Here is a 15,042-nt window from a genome sequence, read left to right as displayed (position 1 = left end):
GTAAAAACTGTGAAAACATTCCTTGCAAAAAGACACAAAGGGTCAATGTCATGGCATAGGGTCAATGTCAACGAGCGTGATCACTCCTTTTTTTTTTTTTTTTTTTTTTACTAAAATGAGCAAGAAAATGGGACTGAGAAATAGCTCTCATTTAGTCTATTAATTGCACCAAATTGCATGTAGTATTGCCCCCCCCCCCCCCCCCCACACACACACACACACTCACTAGCTGCGGCAGCCCCAACGTCATGTAAAAAAAATGTCAGTTTTTTTTACAAGGACCACTTTCATTGTTGATCATCATTGAACATCAGTGTGTGAAATAACTATTAAATAATTATTTCCCACATTCATGCAATGGTTTCTTTCTTTCTTTGTGTTTTTTTTTTTTTTTTAGCAGTAGTCACATCGTGCAGCTGATCTGCTGTGTGTAAGCCTGATCCCGTCAGATCTCAGAAGCTAAGCAGAGCAGGATCTGGTTAGTACTTGGATGGGAGACCTCTTTGGAACACCAGTGGCTGTGTGTGCTTCTCTGGGTAAAACTGCAGTTGCGTCAGGAAGGGCATCTGGTGTAAAACTTGTGCCAATTACCGATGCGGCTCTGGCTGTATCTGCTGTGGCGACCCCAAACAAAACCGGGAGCAGCCGAATGAACAACAACATTAGCAGTAGTCACATCACAATGTCTGTGATGTAACAGTACAGTAAGTACGAGAGGATCTGATAGTGTCTGACACTAAGCGGGTGAGATATTTCTGATGAAATCAGGCATTTTATTGAAATATATGGACGAGTAATTATTCCAACAAATCTGTTATTGACCGCGCACTCGTACATTTTCAGGTATAATATCACACCGACCTCTCTGGGTACTTCGAAGCCCTGATACAATAAATTAATTAATTCAGCTAATTAGTTGAAAGGTATGACAGGATTTGTACAGCATTGTTACTATTAGCAACCATTTAGATGAATATTTGCAGTGCAGATTTATAAGATGTACGATGTACTAGTGTAACAAATGTATGATGGCTGTCTCCTTATTCTTTTTACTAAATTGTTAAATAAAATCTGTGTGTTGCAAATTGCTCTCTGAATAAATACTGGGACATGGTGATGTTTCCAAGATGAGGTATCTTTGTCTTGCATCTTTTGAAACTAAAGCACCCATCACACATAGCAAGAATGTGTAGAAACCATGCCCGACACAGCAAATATTGCCATAATCCGACACAGTTGGGAGGAAGAGATGTGTGGTCAACTGTGTCAGAACACATCCGGATTACCTTGTCCACACCTGCACGATGGCATCCAAAGTGCATGTAGACAACAGGTAGATGACACAGACTGCCGTAAGACAGCCATAAAAGGTGCTGAAGACTGCCCGATGTCCAAACGTCTGGATGGCAAACACGGGACTGGAGCACTGTGTTCCTCACGCACAAGTGGCACACGTGTGGGGCTGCAATTATCACTCAGCCGTGTGTGTGTGTGTGTGTGTATGCATAACGCTGCATGAGCCGCTGGGCGCGCATGCTTGCTGGTGTGCCTTGCTGTCCCCTACGTCAGACGGAGCCTTTCCAGTGAACTTTAATTTCTTTTTTTTTTTTGCTCACTTCAGGAGCACAATGCAACTCAGGACACTGCAATGGTTGGATTATCACATGGGATTTATTTTTTTATTTTGAGTGAGGGGATTTTAACCACAGGCTGCAGTCCGGCTCCACGTCCACATCCGCGCTGTGAAACACTCCTGGACCACTGTTGGGGGTGAGATGCATGTTTATTAATGCTGTCACGACCTGGCACAACAGTCCCATGTCATATCTCTTACAGAGTTAAAAGGTGATCATATATTACAAGGTGAGGTCCATTCAGCTCCGAGCCTGACGCATGCAATGATGCGTTACTGCGCACCACAGACAGGTGCTGTAAGGTTTATTATGGCTATAACAGCCTGTCCAGATCTGCAGCGCTATGCGTTGTGTGACACATTGACCTGCAGTGGACACGGTGCTTTCGGTTTGTTCGTGCTGTGTTCACATCCACTGCACATGGATGTCTGTGTGCCACATACATATCAACAATCAACGGTTCCTTTGCGCTCTGCCGGGGGGGTAGTGGAGGTGGACATTATGAGTGGATAAGTGGCATGTGCAGGTCATGCCAGCAGGCTTTGCCATCCCTCATATGCGCGCAAATCTTTTCAGATTCTGTTTATGCCGCCTTCAGAAAATGTAAATGGCACTAAGACCGCTGTCGGATAGGTGTCCCATCTCAATGCCTGGAGGGTTTTGAACATGTGCATCATACTCGGGGCCGCCGGCTGATTTTGCCCAACTGTGTGGACTTGCGCAGATGCCTGTCAGAACGTTGTGGAACTGAAATCTGACACTTTTCGGATGTGTGCCGATTCGTCATTCTGACGCCATTCTGTGTGATTCTGGCTATGTGTGATGGGGGTAATAGTAACACCTTTAGAGTGTATATTCTTTTATAGTTGTTTTTAGGCATCTTTAGGCATGTTGCTTGTATGAGCCTCTTTAATACACACATTGAGCCCTTTGAGCTATTTCTCAGTCCCATTTTCTTGCTCATTTTAGTCAACAACCATATTTTCCCCTACTGACAAGATGACAGAGCTATAATACACAGTCTGACACATGGATTTGAATACAGTGTTATTACTATTCCATAAAAGTCATATATTGCTATTATACTTGCCACACATTGCTGTCATTGATAAGCAGCACAGCTCAAATTAATGTTTTTCCCCTGCATCTTTTGTCTGAACTGTCACTATTTACAGGAAACCCTCTACGTTGTGTAAAATGTTTATGATGGGTTAATGATGTTGTCAGATTTCATTAAGTCATTGTGATTGTTCTTGAAATTCACTCGAATGCCAGTCTCTGTCTCCGTGAAAACTGTTGTATACTTCAAGGTTTCAGAGAAGCACTTAGTGAATATGTCAGACCACTTTGACGAAGTGCATTGAGGCCTTGCTGTTCACAGGCTCCCAGAATGCTATTTGTACAGTATAATTGTCTGTTTGCATAACATAACTGCATCTCATATTTTCTTGGAAATATCTGCTTACATTCTGTGTCGACACTCGACAGATTTAACGTTGTGGAATGATTGAAAAATAAACACTGAAGTTGGATATTTTTGGGCAGTGTAAATCACATGACTCATGAAGTCTCGAAGCAAACCAAATCCTTCTCAGTTTACCACAAAAGAAAGTGTAATAATATTGTGAAAACGTAAAGTATATTTATTTCGTTTTACACTTTGTATTTGGACTACACAGAGACACTTGATACCTGTTTAGGTGATCACATGTCTCCATATAGAAGCATTAGAAGCACTCTACAGGCGCCAAAGTCCAATAGCCATCGTTATATGGCTCTAACATACAAATAGATTTTTAAGTATATTTGTATAATTGCAGATTAAAGTTACACCTTCATTTAAATTGATGTGATATCTTAAAATTAAAGTGAAAGAATACAGTATTTGTTTTGAGTCTAGAGTAGGTTTTGTAGATAATACTGTATTCAGCTATAGTTTCAAGTGTTCATGCATAAAGATTAAGAAAACATTGGGAAATTCCCAATGATGTCACAGGGAAATGCCAACAACAAAACAAATATTGGTACGCTTAGTAATGAATCTTGTTTAGCTTGAAGACTGAAAATGGGGCACAAAAACACTATGTAACCTGGTCATATCTAGGCAAGATGTAAATTATGTACGTTTCTTGACATTTATTTCTTTGATTTAATGATAAAGACAGAATTCTTGGAGAGAGTGGCAGAATTTGTTTGCCTTCTCTTGTCTGTCATTATCAAACCTCTTTCTCCTACAGTTCAGTTAAAATCTCTGAAACATGCTGTTGTAGGAGTAGGCTTCAAATTATTTAATCTAATTCCATTGACCTGTCTGTCCATGAGCCTTCTAAGTGCAACACCTTTGAAACTGGTTGGGGGATCTTACTGAAATACCACACATTGGTAACACAACATAAAAATGCGCATGAAGGAAAAAAAATTCCAATCTGACATCTTCTAGGGGATATAATGGGAATTTTTTAAAGTTGAGTGGCTGAAATAAACAGATATCAGTCTGCATCAGCCATATTGAATCAATTGCCTTGGTCAGTTGCATTTTTGATTATTTAAAAATAACAAATGTAATATATAGATTTCTAGTTATAACATTTTGGGAGCTGACACAAGTGACAATGTTGCTTGATCATACTGATTTCTATCTGGCACACCTGATGACCATCATGATAATTTTCTCTCAATTTAGCAGTGAGGTATTATTCATTCATTCATTTTCTGTACCTGCTTATTCCAATTACGGGTTGCAGGAGACTGGAGCCAGTCCCAGCTGTCATTGGGTCAGAGGAGGGGTACGCCCTGCACAGACTGCCAGTCACAGGAAGGAGTTTCATATGAAACTGAAAATATTTTTCCTGTCTTTCTTTTATGTGCATGTACATCGTTGGATGTGTGTAGGTGAAGGTGAACAATGAAGTTGCCACAGGAACAGGACCCAATAAGAAAGTCGCCAAGCGGAATGCAGCTGAAGCGATGCTACTGCAGCTGGGGTACAAAGCCTCCACGGTTCCTCAGAATCCCACTGAGGTACGAACTGTGTTTCACTGCCATCACTTTTAACATTATGTGCATGTTACCAGTGCACGCTTAAATCTTGTATTCTTTAATGTTTTATGTACATATATTTATGGAAGTTTCTTCTTATTATAATAACCATTTTTAACCATATTAAAAGTCCATTGAGATTGAAACCTCTTTTACAAGGGTGAAAGGCAGCAGCGAACATCATAATAAACAAGTTAACAACATCAAGAGAAAGTTAAAACAAATAAATACAAGCAATTTACAGAAAAACAATTAGCTCGGTCATAGTAACAATATATAAGTTAAAACAGTTTAAAATTTGAAAACACAGGCACTGTGCAAAAGAATTCCATTTGCGGTCTCTTAAAGTAGAGCAGAAAGCGTTCAAAGAAATCAACCCAGACAGTTTCAATTCAGTTTGGAGGACATTCCAAGCAGAGGGAGCAGAAAAACTAAAAGCTTTCTTTCTTGTTTCAGTGCGAACACAAGGCACACAAAAGCACAACATGTCTTTTGAGTGCAAAGCATAACGGCTTTCAGATCTTAGACGTAAACTGGATAAAGAAATCTGAACCAACCCATTAAAAGAGCCTCGTAAACCAGAGTCATCCAATGTGTATATCGTCTTACATTCAAAGAAGGCATGCCAGCATTAGCATACAACTCACAGTGATGGGTGAACCGGCTACAACCAGTCATGAATCTCGGTGCACAATGATACATTGGGGTCAAGGACTGTAGACAACTGGTTAAAGCGTACATACAGTGAGGCAAAAAGTATTTGATCCACTGTCGATTTTGCAAGTTTTCCCACCGACAAAGAATGGAGAGGTCTGTCATTTTTATCGTAGGTACACTTCAAGTGTGAGAGACAGAATAAAAAAAAAATCAGAAAATCACATTGTATGATTTTTTTAAATAAATTTGCATTTTATTGCATGAAATAACTATTTGATACAATAGAAAAACAGATCTTAATATTTAGTACAGAAACCTTTGTTTGCAATTACAGAGGTCAGATGTTTCCTGTAGTTCTTGACCAAGTTTGCACACTGCAGCAAGGATTTTGGTCCACACCATACAGATCTTATTCACATATTTCAGGTTTTGAGTTTCAGCTTCCTCCAAAGAGTTTCTGTTGAGTTCAGGTCTGGAGACTGGCTAGGCCACTGCAGGACCTTGAAATGCTTCTTTTTTCTTTTTTTAAGATGGTGCTGTTACGGACGGCTGCCTGCCAGAGTGCTCCTTGTTATTGTGTCTTTTAACCATGTTTTACTATTTATTTATTCTTCCTCTAGTTTCTTTTAGTGAATAGTTTTAATAATTTATTGCCCAGTGAATACATGCCGCTTTACTTGTTACTTAATGTTTTCCTGGAGTTGGGATTGTTTTTAATGAGCGGGGTCCCAGTCATGGCGGAGCGACATGAGTGCTCCTTTGTTTACATGAAGAATCCAGGTGATAGAACTCCGAGGCTGCAGCCCGAACGAGGAAAGACATGATATCCCTAAAGACAGAGACAAATGAAGAGGAAATATCGGCTATATCTTCCTTCCATTGTTATGGGCCTGTAAGATCGCTGGTGAACAAAATGGATGAATTAACCTCACTTGTGAGGAGCGACAGTGTGTTTCGTGGGGGCTCAGTCTTGAGTCTTGTGCTTCACGGAGACATGGGCGCACGATCTGTAGTGAGTTTACATGGCTTTCAGCTGGTGCGAGTGGACTGGAGCTGTGTTGAAAGTGGCAAAGAAAAAGGTGGTTGCTGTTTATGTGAACAACAAATGGTGTAATCCAGGACACGTTACGGTGAAGGAGTGTGTATGTAATCCAGACATTGAGCTGCTGGCAGTGAGTCTCCATCCTTATGATTTGCAGAGGGAGTTTTCACATGGCATTGTCGTCATGGTGTACATTCCACCAGTGGCAGATGCGTCGCGGGCCAGTAACGTCATCACCATCGCGGCCACTAGGCTGCAGATGTTGCATCCCAGTGCCTTTATTGCTGTCTCTGGACATTTTAACCATGTTACCCTTTCAACATCCCTTCCCACTTTCAAGCAGTTTGTGGATTGTAAAACAAGAGATAACAAGACAATTGACCTTCCCTATACTAAAGTCAAGGAAGCATACAGTGCCACAGTCCTCCCTCCGCTCGGCAAAGTGGACCATAACCTGGTTTATTTAGAGCCAGTCTACATTCCTGCAGTTCGACTCTGTTGTTCGACCACACTAGATTGGTACAGAGGTGGTCACAGGAGGCTGAAGACCATTTTCGTGGATGTTTTAAGGCGATCGGCTGGGGTGCGCTATGTGATGCGCGGGGGGGCATCAAAAGCATTACAGACTGCATAACGGATTATATCAACTTCTGTACAGACAATATCATCTCCAACCAAGACTGCACGCCATTACTCCAACAACAAACTGTGAGTGACCAAGGACAACAAGGTGACACTAAACAGGAAGAAGGCTGCATTCAGGAGTGGAGACAAAGAGGAACTGAAGAGGGTGCAGTTTGAACTGAGGAAGAAGATTGCAGAGAAGAAGGACAGTGGAAGTTGGAGAACAAGTTCCAGCAGAACAACTTGAGGGAGGTGTGGAAGGGGATGAGAACCATCACCTGTCATGGGAACAGGCGTACCAGATGATGGAAGGGGACCTTCATGAGGCCATTGAGTTAAACCTGTTCTTCAACAGGTTTAACAACATGGTCTCTGCCCACCTCCCCCAGCTCCTCTCACTGCCCCCCCTCCTCTGTGCACTCATCTCACACCCCAATTAACACCACCCCCCTACTCCCACTAACCTGCCTCCACTCCCCTCCCTCCACTTCTCCCTCATCCACCTTAATGCTTCTCATCACCATCACTGCGGAAGAGGTGAGAAGAGAATTTATTTGTCTGTGTCCGGGAAAGGCTGCGGGTCCTGATGACCTCAGCCCCAGAATGCTGAAGGGATGTGCTATCCAGCTGTGTGGGATTTTGCAGCACATCTTCAACTTGAGTCTGAGTCAGATTGTTGTTCCTGAGCAGGGAAAATCCTCATGTCTGGTCCCTGTGCCCAAGAAGAACCACCCCAACACCCTTAATGACGACAGACTTGTGGCCCTTACATCAGATGTTATGAAGTCACTTGAGAGGCTCATCCTGAGGCAGGTCTACACAGTCACTGAATCATCACTGGACCCCTTGCAGTTTGCATACCAGCCCAACAGGGGAGTGGAGGATGCCATCATCTTCATGTTGCACAGAGCTTATTCTCACCTAGGCAGGCAGCACTGTGAGAGTCATGTTCTTTGACTTCTTCAGTGCATGACAAGAAGGTGGAGGCTCCACTGGTGGCCTGGAGTATCAACTACCTCACGGTTCACCCACAGTATGTGAGACTTTGGGACATTACATCCAACACCATCAGGAGCAGCACAGGAGCACCACATGAAACAGTCCTGTCTCTCTTTCTGTTCACACTCTACACCTCAGACTTCAGGTTCTGGTCACAGTCCTGCCACCTGCAGAAGATTTCGGACTGCTCTTCCATTGTGGGCTGCATCAGCATTGACCAGGAGGCTGAGTACAGGCGTGTGGTGGACAGGTTTGTAGAGTGGTGTGGACTCAACCACCTGCAGCTCAATGCATCTAAGATGAAGGAGCTGGTGGTGGACTTCAGAAGATGAAAGACCCATCCGAACCCTGTTACCATTAATGGAACTGAGGTGGACATCGTGGACTACTACAAGTACCTAGGTGTTCACATTGACAACAAACTGGACTGCACTGTAAACACAGATGCTGTGTATAAGAAAGGTCAGAGCTATACTGACTGTACTTCCTCAGGAGGCTCAGCTCTTTCAATGTCTGCAGAAATATGTTGCAGATGTTTTATCACTCAGTGGTCTCCAACATCATCTTCAATGCTGTAGTGTGCTGAGCAAGCAGGCTGAAGGCAGCTTACATGAACAACCTCAACAAGCTCATCGGGAGAGCTGGCTCTGTCCTGGGGGTGGAGCTGGAGTCTGTGGAGGAGGTGTTGGAGAGGAGGATGTTGAGAAAACAGCTCACTATCCCGGACAAGACCTCCCATCTCCTGCATGCCACACTGCCAGACTGAGGCCTATGAGGTGCACCGCACTAGGTCTTTCCTACCTGTGGCAACCAGACTGTATAACCCCTCCCCCTTCTGCAGGATGAATACATAACGATAAGAGTTTTCAGTTACTCAGAACTATGTGCAATACTGTCAAACATCTTGTGCAAGTGTCTTTCAGTCATTTTGCATAAACATGTTGTACTCATTGTTCTCATTGTAATAAACAAAAAAAAGGCAGTGTTTGCTGTTTTGGCACTCTGGCGAAATAATTTATTTTGGGATTAATAAAGTTCTGTCTTATTCTTATTCCTATGGAGCCACTCCTTAGTTGCCCTGGCTGTGTGTTTTGGGCCATTCTCAGACTGGAAGACCCAGCTACGACTCATCCAAAATGCTCTTACTGAGGGAAGGAAGTTCTTTGCCAAAATCTCATCCATCGTCCTTTCAGTACGGCGCAGTCATCCTGTCCCCTTTGCAGAAAAACACCTCCAAAAATGATGTTTCCACTTCAAATGGGCCTGGACATGTGCCGACGGGAGCACAGGGACCGTGCGTGCTCTGCAGGATTTTAACCATGACGGCGTAGTGTGTTACGAATGTAATCTTCGGGACTGTGGTCCCAGCTCTTTTCAGGTCATTCACCAGGTCCTCCCATGTTGTTCTGGGCTTTCTCAGAATCATCCTTAGCCCACGAGGCGAGATCTTGCATGGAGCTCCAGACAGAGGAAGATTGACAGTCATCTGACACTGGATCAGGAGACAGACAAATCACTTCAAATTGTCCAGGCAGGCCTGCCCCCTGTAAGTGCCTGTAGCATGTCCATCCATCATTTTTTTCCCTTCCCCATTAACGTCACATCAACCTCTTTGGCATATTCCGCTCACTGTATTTCCTCGATTAAATGCCTGGCCTTGAATAGGGGCTGGGTCAAAACTTTGTCTGAAAAAAAGAAATGCCTGTCTTAAATAAGCATTGAGCCTGATTTATGCTTCTACAACGCCATAACTCCATGGCCATGATGTCGACATGGGCATGACCCTTTCGAAGTTGTCTGCCGTGTTAGTGCAGTTTACCGTTGGAATAGTAGGGGGAACGATGTGGAGAACAAGGCAGAACTTTTTTATGCCTGCACTGTCACTGTTCCTGGTATATATACAGTGGTTCCTGGTCAGTTTTCTTTTCCCTTTTTTCTGGACCAATTTGTCCTTCACCGAGCTCCACTTGTGTTCTGCCAAACAGTCCTCTATTTGATCCATGATCGAAACGAAATCGGCATGCGCACTGCCAAAACTTTTAAAATATGACAGGAGAGGAAGTAGTGAAACCGGAAAAGTGACAAATCACACCCCTGTGCTCTCCATAATTTTGATGTTTACGGAGGTACGGAGAGGGTTCGCAGCCACGCAAATACAGTACAGTGGTCCCTCGCTATAACGCGGTTCACCTTTTGCGGCCTCGCAGTTTCGCGGATTTTTTTTAGTCCAATTTTGCATGCTTTTTTTTTATAGCGCACTGTGTTCTGCGTCCTCATCAAGCAGGCCGGTCGCGGCACCGCGAAGGGAGAGTACGCGCATTGTGTTCTGCGTGTCTGTTTATAAGAATCTTCTTGGCCAGAAGAAAAAAGAGTGCCAACAACTACCCATAACTGTGTTCTTCACTCGGAAAAAGACACCTGCACCGAGGTGTGACTCAGTGGAAAAAGGCGCGACAGAGACGCGGCGCCAGGATGAAGAGGCGCGATCAGAGGAACTGTGAAATACTGGTCAGTCACTATTAATAATTTCTTATGTGTCCAAACTTGTAGGTTGATTGTTAAAATTAAATTTGTTAGTTCTAAAAGCCATCATAATTATTTGTAGCAAAACGTTCTATTTTTATTTCTCAAAAAAATATTTGGCCCTGAAAACAGGTTGGTCTTATTTTTCTACTAAGGTTTCAACTTTGAGAGTGTTTACACACAAGAGAAAAGTGATTAAATGTTAATGCCTGTTTGAGAAAAGTTTATAAAGTGTGTAGTGAGGGGTTTTACAGCCTTAAAACGTCTGTAATAATTGTAAAAAATAACGCTGACTACTTCGCGGATTTCGCTTATTGCGGGCTATTTTTAGAACGTAACTCCCGCGATAAACGAGGGACCACTGTACTGCCTATTGACATTGCTCATGCTACTCTGTGCACTCCTGATCCTGTCACATTACAGAAGTTAATCATGAGAGATTTTGATTCGTACTTTTCTGGAAGACAGCAAAGGACACGTTTCTCTGTGTACAACTAAAGTTGCATCATAATTATCACCCGACATAAAACCTGTGGCAAATTTTGGAATTGCTGCCATGTCTGCTCTTAAGCCATGTCGGCGTTTCACTGGCAGTGCTAAAGTGAAACATTCTGCCCTGCCACCAGTGGATTTACCATATTGAGAAGAGATCTGCATCTCCTCTGTATCACGTGCTTGGGAGTGCACTTGCAGAACCGTTATCCTGTGCACAGTGCAGCGCAATGCTGGAGAAAATTTGGGAGTGGCGCTAACGACAGTCAGTGGCCTCTAAAGCTGGCTTGTGCCTGTTGAACACTGTAGATAAATACCAGGATATGTTGGAGTCAGATTTCGGCACTATCTGCAATGACACAGTAGATGATCCAGATGTGGAATCACCAACCAACTCCATGAATCATTTTTTCCCTTGTCAGTATATATTACTCTTGTAAGAGTCACAGCTGGCTCATACTGTTAAGAATCTATTCAATTTTTACATCTGTGTGCAGTAGTAGTAACATGTGGTAGTATGTGTAAGCAGTGTTTTTGGTCTCATCGTTGTGGACATGAGGCAGAAGTCTCTATATTTTAGATGTTTTGAGGTTCATATTTCCCTCATTACAAAACAGAATTGCATTAAACACTGGGCAGGCTTTCATTATCCTTCAAATTATGTATATTGATGTAGCAAATTAAAAATACACCTAATGGAAACGTAGTAAAAAAAAAACTCCAATATTGCAAAAAAGATTTTATGCACTCATGAGGTGGGTTATCTAAGCATTTTGAAAAACCCTTATTTCGAAAAACAGTGTAATTACTTTTTCCGCTATTACAGGTCATATGATGTATACAACCCCAATTCCAATGAAGTTGGGACATTGTGTAAAATGTAAATAAAAACAAAATAGAATGATTTGCAAATCCTCTTCAACCTATATTCAACTGAATACACCACAGACAACATATTTAATGTTCAACTGATAGTTTTTTTTTATTCTTGTGCAAATACAGTATTTGCTCATTTTGAAATGGATGCCTGCAGCACATTTCTAAAAAGTTGGGACGAAACATAAAAAGAGTGGGAAAGTTGATGAATGCTCAAAGAACACCTAACTGGAAACAGGTGAGTGTCATGATTAAGTATAAAAGGAGCATCCCCAAAAGGCTCAGCCGTTCACAAGCAAAGATGGGGCGAGGATCACCACTTTGTGAACAGTTGTGTGAAAAAACAACTGTTTTAAGAACAGTCCAACAGTTTAAGAACAATGTTTCTCAAAGCAAAGTAGAAAAGTGTGCTGTGGTCTGATGAGTCCACATTTCAAATTGTTTTTGGATATCATGGACGCCGTGTCCTCCGGACAAAAGAGGAAGAAGACGATCCAGATTGTTACCAGCGCAAAGTTCAAAAGCCAGCATCTGTGATGGTATGGGTGTGTGTTCATGCCCATGGCATGGGCAACTTACACATCTGTGATGGCACCATCAGTGCTGAAAGGTACATCCAGGTTTTGGAGCAACACATGCTGCCATCCAAGCAACGTCTTTTTCAGGGACGTCCCTGCTTATTTCAGCAAGACAATGCCAAGCCACATTCTGCACGTGTTACAACAGCATGGCTTTGTAGTGAAAGATTGCGGGTACGATACTGGCCTGCCTGCAGTCCAGACCTTTCGCCCATTGAAAATGTGTGGCGCATTATGAAGCGCAAAATATGACAACGGAGACCCTGGACTGTTGAACAACTGAAGTTGTACATCAAGCAAGAATGGGAAAGAATTCCACCAACAAAGCTTCAACAATTAGTGTCCTCAGTTCCCAAACACTTATTGAATGTTGTTAGAAGGAAAGGTGATGTAACACAGTTACTACTGTCCCAGCTTTTTTGAAACGTGTTGCAGGCATCCATTTTTAAAATGATCAAATATTTGCACAAAAACAATAAAGTTAGTGCCCTAGCCATGTGGCTTTCTGTTGTTTTTTCCCCCCAACTTGTAAAATGTAACCATTTTGAGTTGTTTTTTTTTTTTTTTTAAGGTTGGTGGACTGGATCCCTACGTGATTTTTTAAATTTTATTTTTTATCCCTGTTTCTCTGCGATTCAGCAGATGCATTTCAGCAGGAGGTTGAACATGCAAGCCTCGCAGTTACTGTTTTTTTTTTTTTTTAAGTTATAAGATAAGATAACTTTTCTGTGTTGCCCAGAAAAAGTGAAAACACTTAGTGCGAGTCTGAACAGCAGCCGGCTTCGACTGTGGGTACCCGGCCATCAGGTCAATAGTCACTCACCACGTCGAGCAGACTGTGTTTTTTAATAATAGACAAACACACTGCTTCGCTTTAAATGCACAGTAAGTCTATTTCAGATGATCATTGTAGACCCTCTTTCTCGTAAAAGGCTTTATTTTACTCTGTGTCGCATTGGAAAGTGGTAGCTTTAAGGACTAAATTATTAGCTGTTACACGGCCTGAGCGCATGCTCTAGTCTTCTTCTGTTTTTTTTCTGGGGACATTACAGCGCCACACACAGGCCTGGCATATGTACTACAAAGTTTAAACAAAGCTTCGAGGCACAGAATTTACCTCGATCATTTTTTGTAATCGAATTATTCGAGTTATTTGAGTAATCGTTTCAGCCCTACATTTGGCGTATGTGTGTTTCGCTCCCCTGCGCTTCCCCCTACATATGTGGTATGGGGGGGGGGGGGGGTGCAGCACATTGACAGCTGGATGTGGCTCACCACAGCCAGGACAGGTATATTAATAAGTACTACACTACCTACATACACAATTACATAACAAATAACTAAAAGAAAATGATCACATAACACAGAAACAGAGGGACACATTGGTGTGTGCGCTGAACTGACAGGGGCATTTCCGTCGACAGCAGCAGCTGTTGAGCTCTCTGGTTCTTGATGTCCCAGCTGGAGAACACTTACTGTGTTTTGTCGGACATGAACTTACAACTGTCCACTATGACGCGCGTGTGTCTGCTTGCTGTCCTCACGTGCACATACATAAAAACATATATCGCTGTTGCAACGGGCTGCAGTGAGTGAGAGCACGGCACGCACATTGACAGGTTGTCCCAGGTGAAATGGATCGTCAGATCATAAAACTCAGTGGGCGATCTTTGACTATGTCGATTTCGAGTAAGGATTCTTTCTTGGTTAGTACCCTCTCAGTTCATGGTTGAACCTTGGTGGTTCCTGGGTTGTTCCTAAACATGCTAACTCATTTCTTCTGATCTGAGGGTGGCAGCTTGGGTCTTCTTCCAGACCTTGTTAAAGTGGTGAGACGTCCAACTAACTTGTACTTAAGTAAAATTGTTTGAATGGATATTCTTGGATTTTGCAGTTGTTTAGAAATGGCCTCAAGAGACCCTCCCAGCTTGTGTAAATCAACAGTTGTAGATCTTTGATCTTCACTGAGTTCCTTGGCCTTTCCCATTGTTTTGATCACGAATGAGGAGTTAATAGGCCTTGGACTTGTCATGTTAAGACATTGTAGAACATTCAGCACCACTTATTAAAAGATTTAAGTGAATGTATGTATATATTTGAGCTGGTATGTATAAGTTTGATTCTGTGTGGATTAGAGAAGGTCAAAAAATAAATTCAAGCTTATGCACCCAATTCTTGGATCATTAAAAGCCCAAAATTACCATGACATTCATGCACATGGTGAGCATATGTAAATGTACAGTAGTGTTCAGAATAATAGTAGTGCTATGTGACTAAAAAGATTAATCCAGGTTTTGAGTATATTTCTTATTGTTACATGGGAAACAAGGTACCAGTAGATTCAGTAGATTCTCACAAATCCAACTAGACCAAGCATTCATGATATGCACAATCTTAAGGCTATGAAATTGGGCTATTAGTAAAAAAAAAAAGTAGAAAAGGGGGTGTCACAATAATAGTAGCATCTGCTGTTGACGCTACAAACTCAAAACTATTATGTTCAAACTGCTTCTTTAGGAATCCTGTGAATCACTAAACTAATATTTAGTTGTATAACCACAGTTTTTCATGATTTCTT

General features: G+C 42.2%; 1 protein-coding gene across 2 annotated transcripts in view; it reads left to right on the top strand.

Moving 5' to 3' along the window:
• Window positions 1–15,042, top strand: part of stau2 (staufen double-stranded RNA binding protein 2) — a 316,665-nt gene that overhangs the window by 103,157 nt on the left and 198,466 nt on the right. For both annotated transcript variants that reach the window (XM_034170168.1, XM_034170176.1), the window contains exon 9: window positions 4,527–4,655. In XM_034170168.1, the coding sequence (XP_034026059.1) occupies window positions 4,527–4,655 (129 nt within the window). The remainder of the gene's footprint in view (window positions 1–4,526; window positions 4,656–15,042) is intronic.

This window comes from Thalassophryne amazonica, chromosome 1, assembly GCF_902500255.1.
Source record: "Thalassophryne amazonica chromosome 1, fThaAma1.1, whole genome shotgun sequence".
Classification (NCBI taxonomy): domain Eukaryota; kingdom Metazoa; phylum Chordata; class Actinopteri; order Batrachoidiformes; family Batrachoididae; genus Thalassophryne; species Thalassophryne amazonica.
The sequence above is the reverse complement of the archived record's forward strand: the minus strand, read 5'-3'. Positions and strand labels throughout refer to the sequence as shown.